Source organism: Anabrus simplex, chromosome 7 (genome assembly GCF_040414725.1).
Source record: "Anabrus simplex isolate iqAnaSimp1 chromosome 7, ASM4041472v1, whole genome shotgun sequence".
Lineage (NCBI taxonomy): Eukaryota > Metazoa > Arthropoda > Insecta > Orthoptera > Tettigoniidae > Anabrus > Anabrus simplex.
This window is the reverse complement of record NC_090271.1, coordinates 129,283,928-129,299,003: the sequence shown is the minus strand read 5'-3', so window position 1 is coordinate 129,299,003 and position 15,076 is coordinate 129,283,928. Positions and strand designations below refer to the sequence as shown.

Sequence of the window (15,076 nt, the reverse complement as noted above, 5' to 3'; positions counted from 1 at the left end):
CGGGGCCGGCAGAACAGGTATACCACTGCACTAAATTTCACTACATTGTCAGTAACCTTACTGCCGATGTACTAAAAATGTTACATCTTTCACATAACAATACCATAGTTAAAATCTGTTGGTAGTACGCAAGAAAATATTTAACCTGCTGTTTGCAAAACTGCAGCTTACGTATCTGGATGTTTATCTGACAGTCATAGTACAGGCCCTTAAGCCATCATAACCAGATTTATTGGACAGAATACCTATCATACACAGGTGACATGATTACTCTTGCAACTCAGTATGATGTGCAGAACATGGGGAAATCAGTACTATGTGGCCCGGCCACACAAGCAGCAAAAACTGTCGCTACATGATGCGGCATTGACAGGAAGACACTTTGGATGCCCGTTTGGAGCATCTCCGCCTGGGCAGTTCTGATGTGACCATGTGTGTCCCATGGCAGGCCATTCATCATCTTACTATGGACAACACGTTTTCAATGGATAAGAGATCTGGTGAATATGCAGACCAAGGAAACAATGAGACATGATGGTCATTCAGGACGTGTGCCACACATGGTCGTGGATTGTACTTTTAGGTCCCGGGCTGGCCTTGAATATAGTGACAATGACTGACCAGCAAACAAGCGATACAGGCTAAGTGCAAGCTGGACTGGAATCTGATGGCACTCCATACCATAACTTCAGATGGTAGGCCAGTAAGAAGCTGCATAATGCAGGACTCTGTCATTCCATTCACCATTGTGAGCAGTCAGTGGCAGCCACAGTAATGGGTCCCTAGACATGATACCTTGCTTCCGCAGATGGTGAAGAACCATGCATGTGGACAGAGAAAGATGTACTGCATGCCTGAAATCCTCAATGTGTGTTTTTGATGAGGCAGTATGGTCTGAATCATCATGCACACCACATCTGTTCTCATGCTTGTTGGTACGTTAGGGCTGTTGATCTCCAGCACATTGCTCAGCCCACTGATCCCATATCCACTTCAATGTGGTTCCAATCAAACTCTGTGCATGGAAACACAATACCACTACCTTTCAGCAGTTCTCTGACCTCCACTTATATACTGCTTATCAGTGTGGCCATTGGCTAAACTAATCACGTCATTGTCCTACTCTGCTCAATGCATTCTCCCAATGCGGGACCATCAGGTGCATCCTTCTTGGTATTGCAATTTTGATGGCCAGCAGTGCACTTACTTTGTTCATTCTTCAGATCTAGAACCTCCTAAGCTAGACATTGATTTCTAAAAATCTTAGCTTTCTTCATTTCTTTTCACTTCCAGTCCCTTTTAACAAAACTACATAGGACTGTCTCTTCTTCACTGATGGTATTTCTCACACCCTTGTATAATATTCTCCTTGAAACATTAATCTTTCTTCTTTCACATTATCAACTTTATCTTCCTTTCTCTTAACTTTTGTTCTCATAGTTTTAAAATTCAACCCTTTTTTCTAAATATCTGTTAATAAGGAATGACATTCCCATTGTTTTCTCCCTTAAAACAACAATTATCACCATCATCACTCACTATCACTGTAAAATTATTATGAAGCATATTAATATCTTCCAAAGTCCCAGATCTCCTCCAGTTACATACTTGGTTGTCTTCTATGGCACTTGAGCCAAGTTATAGCAAGAACTAACTTATGGTCAGTGTAAAATTATATCTATTGGTTTCCTATTTCATTACATTTAGTAAATAACTGATCTCCTAGTACATCCCACCCTTTTCCATGACCATCCACAACATTTTAGCCTCTTATCACAATGATGTTGCCAATAATAATGTTATTTAAGATCCTTTCAATTGCTGTAGATTTTAAGAGATGCTGAAGTGTTACAATTTTGTTCTGCAAAAGTTTGTTACTACGTTAGGTACGAATGACTCAAGAATTTTTGCACCCAAACACCTTCAAATGGCATTGATTTCAGTCAGGATCGAACCTACAGTACTATCTTGCAAACAGAAGGACAACAACTCTTACTGCACTACTGAGGTCTGCAATGAGGATGTCTTTTCATTTTGCAAACTGTATTGCACCTTTTATCTTTTCACTTATTCTTTCAATTTCATCATCATCATCATCATCATCATCATCATCATCATCTGTTGGGCAAGTATGCTTGCACTCATCTGACCATATTTTTTGCTTTTCTTGTCAATGTACCAATTATGCCTAACTTCAATTTATCCACTTCTTTTTATTCTTTTATCTCTGTAATGATTCAGACTTTTAACATTCCATGCTTGAACTTCAAGAATGTCTGTACAGTCTTTCTGATTATCATTTCCTCTGGAGTAGCCCCATCCAGAAATTCCGACAGGGTCTTGTTTTACTCTGGTAGAAATCATAGTCAATGTATCATATTATATAATCACAGAAAAAGAGTGCCATTTCCTTGAAAAACATGGCTTAGTTGTGCAGCAATTTAAATATACCTAACCCATGTGAGGCAACATTACAAAGATGTTCCAAACAATTCTCCTGATGGTCTTTAACCCCTTTCAGAAACATTTTTATAGGCTGCCCTCTTGACATATATCGCATCTTATATGGTTGCACTTCAGCCTCAATTATCTACATTAAAAGTCTCCTTGTTATGACAAATAGTCATTATTCACCTAAGTGGCTTAAAAATATATTTTCTCTTAAGCCTTTTATTTCCAAATAAGAAGCAAGTTCATAGTACATTTAGAAAGAGAGGTAAAAGGGAAATACCTGGTTGGAAGATCTAGAACCTGGTGGATGGATACAGTTCAAAAACTGATAATTGGAGCTAGGGAAAGGACAAAGGATGGTGTCATGAAGAACAAAACATTCATGAATAGAGGAGAGTTGAAGAGGTTTATCATCAATTCCCGAGAAACTGAATCTGTAAACCGATGAAGATGATAATCATAATCCTAATCCTAATACATAACACACAGAGTTCCTCTTCTTGTTATGTTTGACAAGTATTTATCACTTACCATCTGCTTCACCTATATTCCTTTTATCACTTCTCTTTCTTGTGTTTATCTAGCCTTTTCCCTATCTTTCACTTTTCCCATAAAGACTGAAAGATATCTTCAATTAGCATGATTACCTGACTGCTGATTGAAGATGAGAAGCAGAAATTAGTTCATCAGGGGATGAAAAGAAAATACATTTAGAAGAACAGGGTGCTTGAGGAGAGAACCCAGCTATGAAGATAGCAATGAGTAAAACTGTGGAGTATATTCCTGTCATTATATGTTTTTATTACTGAATTGTTTATTTGTGAAAGGGTAGAAGTCAAAAAGTCAACTGGTTGGAAATAGCAAAATATCACTTAATAAATCTTCTCGATCATCACTGATGAAAACATATTTGGCGAGTTTACACAATGAAAATTTGAGCCTTAACAATGTAGTTTAACAACAGAAATATACAACTTTTTTGAAGAATACTTGACTTACACCTTTTCATAAACAAACTTGGAAGTTTATCATCATCACTAAAATCCATACTTCTACACATTCAGTAAACTTAACAATGTTCTTCTTCACATTCCAAAAGATTTAGCAGAAATGCCATCTGCTAAACGGAAAAAAAGCAACTGAAGAATGTAGATCTTATGTTACGAACAATGAGCACACAAATATGTATATTTATGAAGAGCCATAAGTCTGGTGACTTAAGTCATTACGTAAATAAGTGGCAAAAGGAGGCGGGATGGTTTAATACACTTATAAGGGTCAGACTTACCCCAAAGATTCGTTAATCACCATAAACCATAAAATTGTTTTTGCCAACAATTGAGTTACGGCCTTTTATAAATAACCGATTCACTTGTTCTTGCCTCTGTTTTTCTCCTTTATTCACATTACCCTGTTGTCATTTGTGGGAGTTTCTGTCTTCTTTCTTAATGTCATGTTTTTAGTTCTGTGCATTTGTACACTTGTTTATTTCTTTCCACTATATTTATTTTTTTGAACAGTTTCTTTCATATTGTGTTGATTTTACTTTTAGAGGCAAATATTTTCAAAATTAATATTTGCTAAATCCTCAAACAATCAGCTCACAGTGGCAGACATTATATTCCAATCACACTGCAAGTCTGCAGTAGGCTTTGACGAGACTTTAAAAAGTAGGAGCAAACTATTCATGCCATTAGAATGTGGTATAAGATTTCATGAAACATTAGTTAGGGTTAGATATCACTAGACAGCAGTACTATTGCCAAAGTTGATAATGTGGTACTTTCCAAGCATTTTCATCTTAGAAGACTGTCTCTGACATTGCTCACTAAATATAGCAGCACAATGTGGAGATGTGCTAGATCCAAATGTAATTTTGGACCTGCACTCAAAAATTCTTACAGCCAAGTAAATATAATTTTTGTTTGTTTTTGTAAGAAAAATATGTAAATCATCCAACGGTTGGCTCATTTCTTTTAATGAAAATGGGGTCATTATTTGTTTAAATAGTTTGAAAATAAGCTGTGCAAGCAGTGTTTGATATTATACACTGATCAGCCAGAACATTATGACCACCTACTTAATAGCCGCTATGTCTACCTTTGGCACGGATAACAGTGGCAACGCGTCTTGACATGGAAGCAATGAGGCCTTGGTAGGTCGCTGGAGGGAATTGGCACCACATCTGCACTCCCAAGTCACTTAATTCTCGTACATTCCGGGAAGGGGGCGATGAGCTCTGACACCACGTTCAATCACATCCCAGATGTATTCGACTGAGTTAAGATCTGGTGAGTTGGTGGGGCCAGGACATCAATTGCAACTCGCCACTGTGTTCCTCAAACAACTCCATCACACTCCCAACCTTGTGACATGGCGCATTATCTTGTTGAAAAATGCTACTGCCATTGGGAAACATGATCATCATGAAGGGGTGTATGTGGTCTGCAACCAGTGTACAATACTTCACGGCCGTCATGGTGCCTTGCACGAGTTCCACTGGACCCATGGATGCCCATGTGAATGTTCCCCAGAGCATAACTGAGCTGGCGCCAGCTTGTCTCCGACCTGCAGTACAAGTGTCAAGGAGCTGTTCCCCTGGAAGACGTCGGATTTGCACCCACACATCAGCATGATGAAGAAGGTAAGGGGATTCATCGGACCATGCAATGCTCTGTCACTGCGCCAACGTCCAGTGACGATGGTCACGTGCCCATTTCAGTTGTAGTTGCTGATGTCATGGTGTTAACATTGACACATGCATGGATCATCGGCTGCGGAGGTTCATCCTTAGGAGTGTTTGGTGCATTGTGTGTTCAGACACACTTGTACTCTGCCCAGCATTAAAGCTGATGTTAGTTCCGCCACTGTTCGCCGACTGTCCTGTTTTACCAGTCTGTCCAGCCTACAACGTCCGACATCTGTAATAAGGGGTGGCCCCCAACCCCTCGACATTTGGATGTAGTTTCACCTAGGTTTCGCTACTTGTTGAAGGCACTCGCCACAGCACTCCTTGAACACCCGACAAGTCGTGCAGTTTCCAAAATGCTCGTGTCAAGCCTCCGGGCCATCACAAAATGCCCTCGGTCAAACTCGGATAGTTTGCGCGTATTCCCCATTCTACACATGGACAGCATGTTCACTGATACTACATGCACCGTGCGTGTGTCTGACTAGCAGTCATTCCTCATCAGGTGACGCTGCTATCGCCTGGACGGGTTTATATCGATAGTAGGTAGGTGGTCATAATGTTCTGGCTGATCAGTGCATACCAAATTAATGAAAAAAGTCCACCCAATCTAACACAAAAAATAAGCATACATAACTATACTGGATGCAGAGAAAAAAATGTTTGAAAAACCTAAAAAAATTCCCAGATTTCAAAGTTCAGACAGGAATGCATTAACTGAAGAGGAACCCACCCTTTGTGTGAAGGGAAGGCCCATTATAGAGTAGCACTGAACATGCTTAATAAACCACAATTTTCTTCCTACCTCTGCAAGACTCCTCTTTTGACAGATATTTCAACACAGTTGTACTTTTCCAAATAAGTAAATGGATGCTATTTTGGTTCCTCACTATCAAGCTGTCTGTGTATATTACAGATCTTAAAAATAAAGAGATTAAATGGTATGTGTTGATGGATATTTCATTCAAAATGCAAAACACACACTTTCATAAGAACAGCATTCCAAAGGTGCATGATTATTTATTTAAATATTTCCATTTAATTTTGTACACAACTGATGTTCAAACATATAATAACCTGTTATATAACATCTGTTATTTAAACAGAGGATAACTGCCTTAGTCTACTAAATTAATACAACACATTACATTAGGAATGACTACAGTATACATACAGTTGGCAGTTTAATATCACCCTGTGCAAGGCTCTCATGCTGCCACTATCTGAAGATCCGAAGCTGTGCGGACTGCGAGTCGTGAGAATCGCTGTCAGTAGCCAAGTCTTCTAATGTAAGTGGAGGTCGGTCCACCTCACGCCTCCGAGGACTGAGGGGGGGGTGGTCCAGTGAAGGGCGCGCCTGATTCCTGTCTTGACTGAGACTGGGGTCTAATACCAAGTTGTGACTCGATACTGGGTTGGGACCTAATGGCTGATGGTGAATCGGAACTCGGTTGGAGCTTATAGAGTGACTGAGATTCTGAATTGGGCTGGGGCCTAGTCTTAGACTCTGGTCCTGGTTGAGGCCTGAAGCTGGACTGAGACTCAGTACTTGGTTGGGTCCTGAGACCAGGTTGTGATTCCAAACTTGGTTGGGACCTAATGCTGGGATATGAGTCCGAGCTTGGCTGAGACTCGATACTGGACTGATCTCTAAACCCGGGCTCGGGTTCTCTATCTGACTTAGGCCTAAGGTTCTGATGAAACTCCCCACTTGGCTGACGCCTGAATCCCGTAAGGGGTTCATTGCTTGACTGGAGCTGGAAATCGCCAGAGTTGGCTTGGGGCTCCATTCTTGAAGGAGGTCTGAATCCAGTCTGTGGTCTAAAGTCTGACTGAGGGTCATATTCTGGCTGGGACTGGAAGTTTGACTGAGGTAAGTATTCTGCCTTTGACAGATATCCTGGCTGGGTTTCATAGTCTTGTTCAGATTCATACTGGTGGGACAAGGGCTGGTATTCTGACTGAGGTTCATAATCTTGTTGCGGCTGCAATTCTGATTGGGGCTCATAACCTTGAGATTGAAATTCTGACTTGGGCTCATATCCTTGTGACTGAAATTCTGATTGGGGCTCATAACCTTCAGACTGAAATTGTGACTGGGGCTCATATCCTTGTTGTGGGAGGAATTCTGACTGCGGTTCATATTCTTGCTGGGAGTTAAACTGTGGTTGGGAGTCATAGTCTGATTTGGGTTGGTATCCTGACTGTGGCTGATAATCTGACTGGGGTTCGTATCTTGACTGTGGCTGATAATCTGACTGGGGTTTGTATCTTGACTGTGGCTGGGGTTCATATTCTGATTGCGGCTCATACTGTAGCTGTGATTCGTATTCTTGCTGTGGTTCAAACTGCGGCTGTGACTCATACTGTGCTTGAAAGCCATGCTCGGTTCCTGGGTCGCGCTCTTCAACATAGGTGTCGTCTGGAAGCAAACGGAGTGCATTTGTGCATGCTTCAACAATCTAACAAAACATAACCGATGAGGAGCTGAAGCATGGATAAACACATCTTTAAAAAATCCAGGAGTAACCATTTCTGAATGCATTATATCTTTAAATGGATTCTTAACTATTTTATGACACCTCAGAGATTTTTCTCATTTTAAATGCAAGGTAAAGAGCATTTCTTAAGTATGAGTAAATGTCAGTACTAGATTACAGTAATCCTTACATAGTTATCAAAGTCACAAAAGTTTGAGGTGAGCAACTAAATTTCCGATAATGCCTGTCAAGATATAAGGCAAAACTTACATGTTGAATACCAAAGTATCTGATTCAAGGCTATTAAGAAGTAAAATATTGTTTTTCATAGAAAAGTATTATTTTATTTTAAACAAATTTAAATATTTGAACAGAGATCTGCTGAACATGAAGTCAAACTACAACAATGTTAATTTTATAGTCAAATTTTGTTTATCTTGGCATGGAGTTTCAGTTTAGAGATTTTGTAATATATATTATATGCTGCATTTAATCAATTACCATGCATAATTAGTTAGTGTTCAGTATATTCGACATAAATATAATTAAAGCTTTTATTTCAAGGATTTTTCAGTCTTCCTTATTAGAATTTGGAGTTTCTCATAAGCAAAGGAAATGGCTGGGGTACATTTTATCATTTTAAGCAGGTGACATAAGCTGCATCTATAATATTTGCATGATGTGATAGTGCTTCAGTGTTTTATAAATAAAGTCTCAGTCAAGTTTGATATTCATAACCAAAGCATCATTTAAGGCTCATGCAGCAAGTTCACTAAAAACTATTTTATAATATCAAACAACTATTTGCTCTCTGGTATTGGAAATAAGTGTTTCTACTCTTCACTGGTGTGCACTCCGAATTCATTTATTAACTTACTCGTACAAAGATTTTATAAGCAATTCTACTGAAGTAAATCTGGGTATGGTTTTAAGTAAGTAAACTGTTATCAATTGTTTTCCAACCATCTTACTGTGCAGATACTTACTCAACTAATTTGGATATAGTCAAGAAGACAATCTTCAATGCCAGAACCTTTCTGTCACCATATTCTATGAATATTATTTTATATTATCACCCCATATTCAACTGCAATGTTTTGCATATATGTTTCACCGACAAAAAAGATAAATTTCATACACTGTAACTACACTGCTTTGAAAACTGACAACTATGTCCTTTTGTAACCTCATATAGGAATAGGAAGAATTATGATTAAAAATAAACCGCATAACTTTAATAGGAAAAGACTGTACGATCCTAGTTCAGTCATTAATCGAACACAATTTGAGAAATCCACAACACTTTTAAGTGAGCTTGAGAACCACTATTAACAAACTAAAAGCCAAAGCAGAGGAAGTTGCTCCCATTAAAAAACGAAAAAATCACGCTAAGTGAAAGGAAGAGTGTGATACAGCAATACTGCGCCGGCATAAAGCCTGGTTGAATAATCAACAACAAAAAACAGAAAGCTCTAGAGAAGAACTAATCAATGCTAAATGATTAATGGATAAAGAAATCAGGAGAGTTAAAAGAAATTAAAGAAGGAAACATTAAAATCTACTGATGAAGCTTTCAATTGAAATAAAACAAGAGACTATTATAGGACATTTAAACAATATCAAAAAAATTATACTCCCCCTACTCTTCTGATAAAGATAAGAACAGAAAGGTGAGCTATAATGATTATGACAATGCTATCATTTTGGCTGAATACTTCAAAACATTACTTAATAATGAACCTGAAAAATATTTTGAATATGATCTATTTCCCAGAAATAAAATACATTTGGAGAAGGTCATACCACCGGTTTACGATGGAGTAAGTTCAGCTATTGATTAACTGAAAAATTTTAGAGCAGCAGGAAAAAATCAACTAGTAGTGGAACTCTGGAAGAATGATATAGATGTTGAATCCCATAGGGAACCTGAAATATTTGTTCCAAATGAGTAAATTAATAATACCAATATAAATGGTCCGTTATTGGACATCATAAAGTTTCCAGCTAACTCATTCCTGGTTGCCAGTATATCACCCCAGTGTGTTAAGTTGGGCTCATCAGGTTCCCTATGGGAATCAACATCTATATCACCTGATGGCCAGGCAGGCATCAATTTTTGGTAATGAGACTAAGTCTCTCATAGTGCATTGGCACTGCCAGTGGCTCCAAGTAGCCTATGCAGTGGCCTCCATGGTATGCACTAGCCATGCGTCTTGGTAGGTGTGTTATTTACCAACTGATGAACCCAACTTAGCACACTAGGGTGAAACGCTGGCAACAAGGAATGAGTTAGCTGGAAAATTTATAATGTCCAATAATGGACCATTTATATTGGTATTATAAATTTACTCATTCGGGACAAATATTCCAGATTTCCTATGGGAATCAACATCTATATCATCTGATGGCCAGGCAGCCATCAATTTTTGGTAATGAGACTAAGTCTCTCATAGTGCATTGGCACTGTCGGTGGCTCCAAGTAGCCTACACAGTGGACTCCACAGTATGCACTAGCCATGCGTCTTGGTAGGTGTGCTATTTACCAACTGATGAGCCCAACTTAGCACACTGGGGTGAAACGCTGGTAACCAGGAATGAGTTAGCTGGAAAATTGATAATGTCCAATAACTGACCATTTATATTGGTATTACTCTGGAAGAATGCAAATATACAGACTATTCAGGATCTACATAAACATCTCATTGACATTTGGAATACAGAAAAATTGCCTGAAGAATGGAATGTTGAAATTATACACCCAATCCATAAAAAAGGTGATAGATCAGATCCTAGAAACTATTGGGGAATTTCTTTGCTAGATATCACGTATAAAATTTTCTCTAAGATCCTATATTCCAGAATTCATGACCAGCTTGATAGTGAATTGGGTGAATATCAGGGTGGTTTTCATCTGGGACGAAGTTGTCCAGATCAAATTAACAGTCTCAAACAGATCATAAAACATCAACCCATTAGGAGCAAAAATTTAGTGATCACTTTTGTTGCTTTTCAAAAGGCTTATGATACTATCCATCGTGAATCATTTCTACATATCCTTACTGAATTTGGTCTAAATCGGAAACTTGATAACCTTATTGTGGTCACTCTGAGAAACACAAAGTCTAAAGTTAGGTTCAGAAATGAAATCTCTGAACCATTTGAAATTCTTACTGGTCTTCAACAGGGAGATAGATTATCCCCATTTATGTTTAATTGTGTGCTGGAAAAAATTATGCATGTATGGAGTAAGTGCCCTCCGACTGTTAAGAATGAAAGAAATATTCGACTAAATTGTCTTGCGTTTGCTGATGATCTGGCGTTATTAGCAAATAGTATAGAAGAAGCAAAGTTTCAAGTAGAAGAACTAGGGATTTTAGCAGCGAAGGTTGGTTGAAAATCTATTTTGAGAAACAAAAATGATACCATCCTTTTAAGTTGACACTCCACAAATTATATTAAATAATACTCAGAAAATTAACCCTTTCCTGCCCTTAGCGCCCGACTGTTCACTTTGCCTTCTGGTCCTTAGTGCCCGAAAGCACCCGGTTGCATTATCTACACACGTCTGCGATCTATGCGATAGTTTTGTATTTTTTTCGGCAGTGAAGTGTTTATAAGGCATTTATGAACATGCAGTACAATCTACTAGGCTTAGGAAATAAAAGAAGAGCAATAATCTGTCTTTACGTTGCCCAGGCAACGGTTTCAAACTTCCGTGAGAGCAAGTCAGCTGTTTCGTTCGTTAACATGGTGGGATTGAATACTGCGGATATTGAAACTGACCTAAATATAGGCAGAAGAAATGACACAGAATCGTTGAGTAGGGGTGAAGGTGAATTTTTAGTGAGTAAATAACATATCAACGAAAATAATTTTAGTGCTAACAGTGACATAAGTGAAAACGGATATAGAGAAATCAGACCTGATGGCGATGGGCCAGCAGTTCAGGTAACACAAACATTTCGTTTCGATACTCCGAATAATTATATGGATTATATTGAACCTATCCATAACTTAGAAAGAGTATTAAAAGAAATAGATTTTTTTTTTTTTTTTTTACATATGTTAAGAGGAGACAGTTTATTCAGTGACATAACCAATTGCGAATATATAAATGCAGCATTCAAATGGGTGCATTCCAGCAAAATAGATACAGAATGGGAAGACACTTGTTAAGAGGAAATAAAAGCTGATATAAATGGGCACCATTCCACTTCCAGAATCACGTGATTATTGGTTTAGAGGGATTCAGACAACATGAGAATGTGACAAATACAGCCTATCTCTGTGTAGAGTATCACCAGCAGGGGCTGGAGGTTTGAACCAACATATTACTCAATGAATTGAGAAATGGATGTGATGGTGTGTTTTCTAATAATATTGAAAATGTGAATACATTGTGATCAATAGATTTTATAATATTTAACTTTTTCTGAAACAATGTGCTCTACTTCAATGTTTCCTAAATAATAGGTTGGAACCTGACGATAAAAAATGTGAGCGGGAAAGGGTTAAAGTTGTAAATAAATTAAAATATCTTGGTGAAATTGTCACTTGGTATGCTAATGAAAAAGCATCCATAGATATTAGAACTCTAAAATCGAGACGAGCACAACAAATTACATGGCCGAGTTACAAAACTTTCACCATTATAACTCCGTCAGCAAACCAGAAGCAATCTATGCAAGTGAAACATTATTCAAACTCAATACCCAAGCAACAACAGACAAACTGCAGAAAGTAGATAGAAGAATTCTCTGGACAATTATTAATAAAAAACATCCAGTGGAGACTTTTACCCAATTCAGTAATTGACAAGGAGAGTGAATCAATTACTGACACAATGAAAAAATGGAGGATTGCATATTTTGGACACACATACCATTTGCCAAATTTTAGACTCCTAAAACAGCCTTTTGATTTCTTTGGAATAGTAAAATAAAACACACTTGGTTTAAAGAAATACAAATGGATTTGGATGAATTGAAAATTACTACAGAGCAAATTGAAAATAGAGAAGAGAAGAAGGTTCTAAACAACAATTATACAAAACTATCACTTAAAACATCAAAACGTAAGCAGTATGTTATATCAGCAGAAGAATGGGCTGCAAGATCATCTAGAATGACAAAGTTTTGGGAAGTGAAGAAATTATCAAGTCGACAAACTTGACCATCAAATAACAGTGGACAGCTTGCAAAACTTGACCATATCGGTCCTTATTTGGTCCGTATTGACTCGTAGTAATAATAATAATAATAATAATAATAATAATAATAATAATAATAATAATAATAATAATAATAATAATAATAATAATCACCCGTTATACATTATTAAAATTATCATGTGTTTAAAAATGAACTTGTTTTTTATGTAAATTTTTTGAAGATTTTATTGTACAAGGTTGATTTTGGTGCTCCAATGCGGGCGTAAACAGTGTAAATAAATAAATAAATAAATAAATAAATAAATAAATAAATAAATAAATAAATATGAATTATGAAGTTATCATTTATAGTTAATTCTAATTCACACTATGTATTCAGCATTGAAAATACATACTGAGATAAAAAAGAAGGCTCCACATGCATGATATTGGAGTTCAAAATAAAATCCTTCCACAGTCAAAGAGATCATTCAGAAATTCTGACACCCCATGTGAATGGAGGGAGCAGAATGCATCTATGGTATCCCCTGTGCGGGTCAGAGACCACAGGCTGAGTCAGATTGCTTCCACTTACTTGTGCCAGTCTCCTTGCTTTTATCTTTCCTATCATACTTTCATGGCCCTTCCCATTCTTTTGCCAATACCTTCATTCATCGAAGGATTGGATCTCTTCCTTTTTCCTCTTCTGATTAGTTTAAAGTGAGGATGGTTGCCCAGTTGCACTTCCTCTCAAAGCAACAATGACCATCACCAAATTCTGACACATGTTCCACCAGAAAGAGAAGAATTGTTGTTGATTAGAAAAGCATGATGCTCTTTGCCTGAGATTCTAGAGAATAAAAGCACAAGGACTGAAGAACTGTAGGAGCAAGGAAATACTTAACCTCTTCCATTTAGAGGTTAAGCTTAGAAGGCAACAATTAGTCTATTTCTCCAACAACCTAATGGTAAAGAAGTTCAAATACACAAAGTCTGCAGTCAGGTTGATTATTGATAAGTACAGAAAACATTATATCACGAGAATTGTAGGTGAAATTAACAGATAAATCACAATGAAACTTAGTCTAGGATATCAAGAGGAGGGCAAGGCAAGCAAAAACCATTTTGTCTACAGTCTGATGACTACCTTCTTTAGTTATAGAACTCACTACATTTCGACTGTCCCTATGTACACTATCGAAACTAAAAATATGAGAAGTTACACTTTATAGTACAAATGGCTTCAATTTGTACATACATAAGCTGTACATGAATAAAATAATCTAAAAAGCCTTATTCAGCATGATCAAGCAACGTAAAGTATCGATAATATGCAGCAGTTTATTGCTGACTAGAGATACAAGAGGTTGAAATATTAGGCCATGGGTAACTGTTGAATCAAAATTATTTCCTCGTTCATGTTTTTTTAAACATGTGAAAAGCTGATGTTTTTTAAGGGCTGTCATTTCTGTAAATGGTATATATTTATAATTGAATAGTTTGATGCCAGCTTGAACATCATAAAAGACCAGTGTTTGCATGTGCAAAATTTTGTATGGTTTCCTTTTACAGGTTGATTTGAGCAAATGCAAAAGTGGAATTCATGAATAAAACTACCTTTTTGATAATAAATAAATAAATAAATAAATCTCCAAGTGTTATTAATTTCAGATTGATTAAAACCACAGTGATCATTACCACTAAATAACTCTGAACTCGTACTGATACTGGAAATATGGCTTTTTAATTTTTTTTTATCCATGCCTGCTTTCTAATAACACACTTCCCATGGACAAGAGAATATTTATAATACAAAGGTTTACTAGTAAAAACATTAAACCTTGTAATTTTAAATGCTCAAACATTTTGATATTACAGGGTTCTATGTATACACAGAACTTTGAAATTCAAAAAGAAGAGCAAAATCCATATAGAGCATAAAAACTTACCAATGTGTTCGCACCATTGTGTTACACCACCTTGTGATGATATTTTATTATCATAACTTTGTAACACTAAATTCTCAATTTCCAAATTTTTCTGACATAGAACCTTGTAATACTGAGCCAAAGATATACACAAAGAAAACTTTATGATGTTCTCCTGTAAAGTAATGAATTTACAGTTTCAAAAGTATATGGAAGCATAGTAAATGTATACATGTATACATCCATGCTTTCTTTGTCAATATATTAACATGAGGAATCTATCCAAGTACCTTCAAAAGAATTAGACTTTTTCCACATATTTCCTACATGGCTGTTTTAAAATCACCCTCCCATATGTATCTTGAGCCCCTTGCTTGAT

The 15,076-nt window shown here is 37.1% G+C and overlaps 1 protein-coding gene across 3 annotated transcripts in view; it reads right to left on the bottom strand.

The window, feature by feature from the left end:
• Nucleotides 1-6,156: 6,156 nt before the first annotated feature.
• Nucleotides 6,157-15,076, bottom strand: part of LOC136876967 (uro-adherence factor A) — a 203,144-nt gene continuing 194,224 nt past the window's right edge. For all 3 annotated transcript variants that reach the window (XM_067150737.2, XM_067150739.2, XM_067150738.2), the window contains exon 12: nucleotides 6,157-7,562. In XM_067150737.2, the coding sequence (XP_067006838.2) occupies nucleotides 6,360-7,562 (1,203 nt within the window). In that variant the 3' untranslated portion in view covers nucleotides 6,157-6,359. The remainder of the gene's footprint in view (nucleotides 7,563-15,076) is intronic.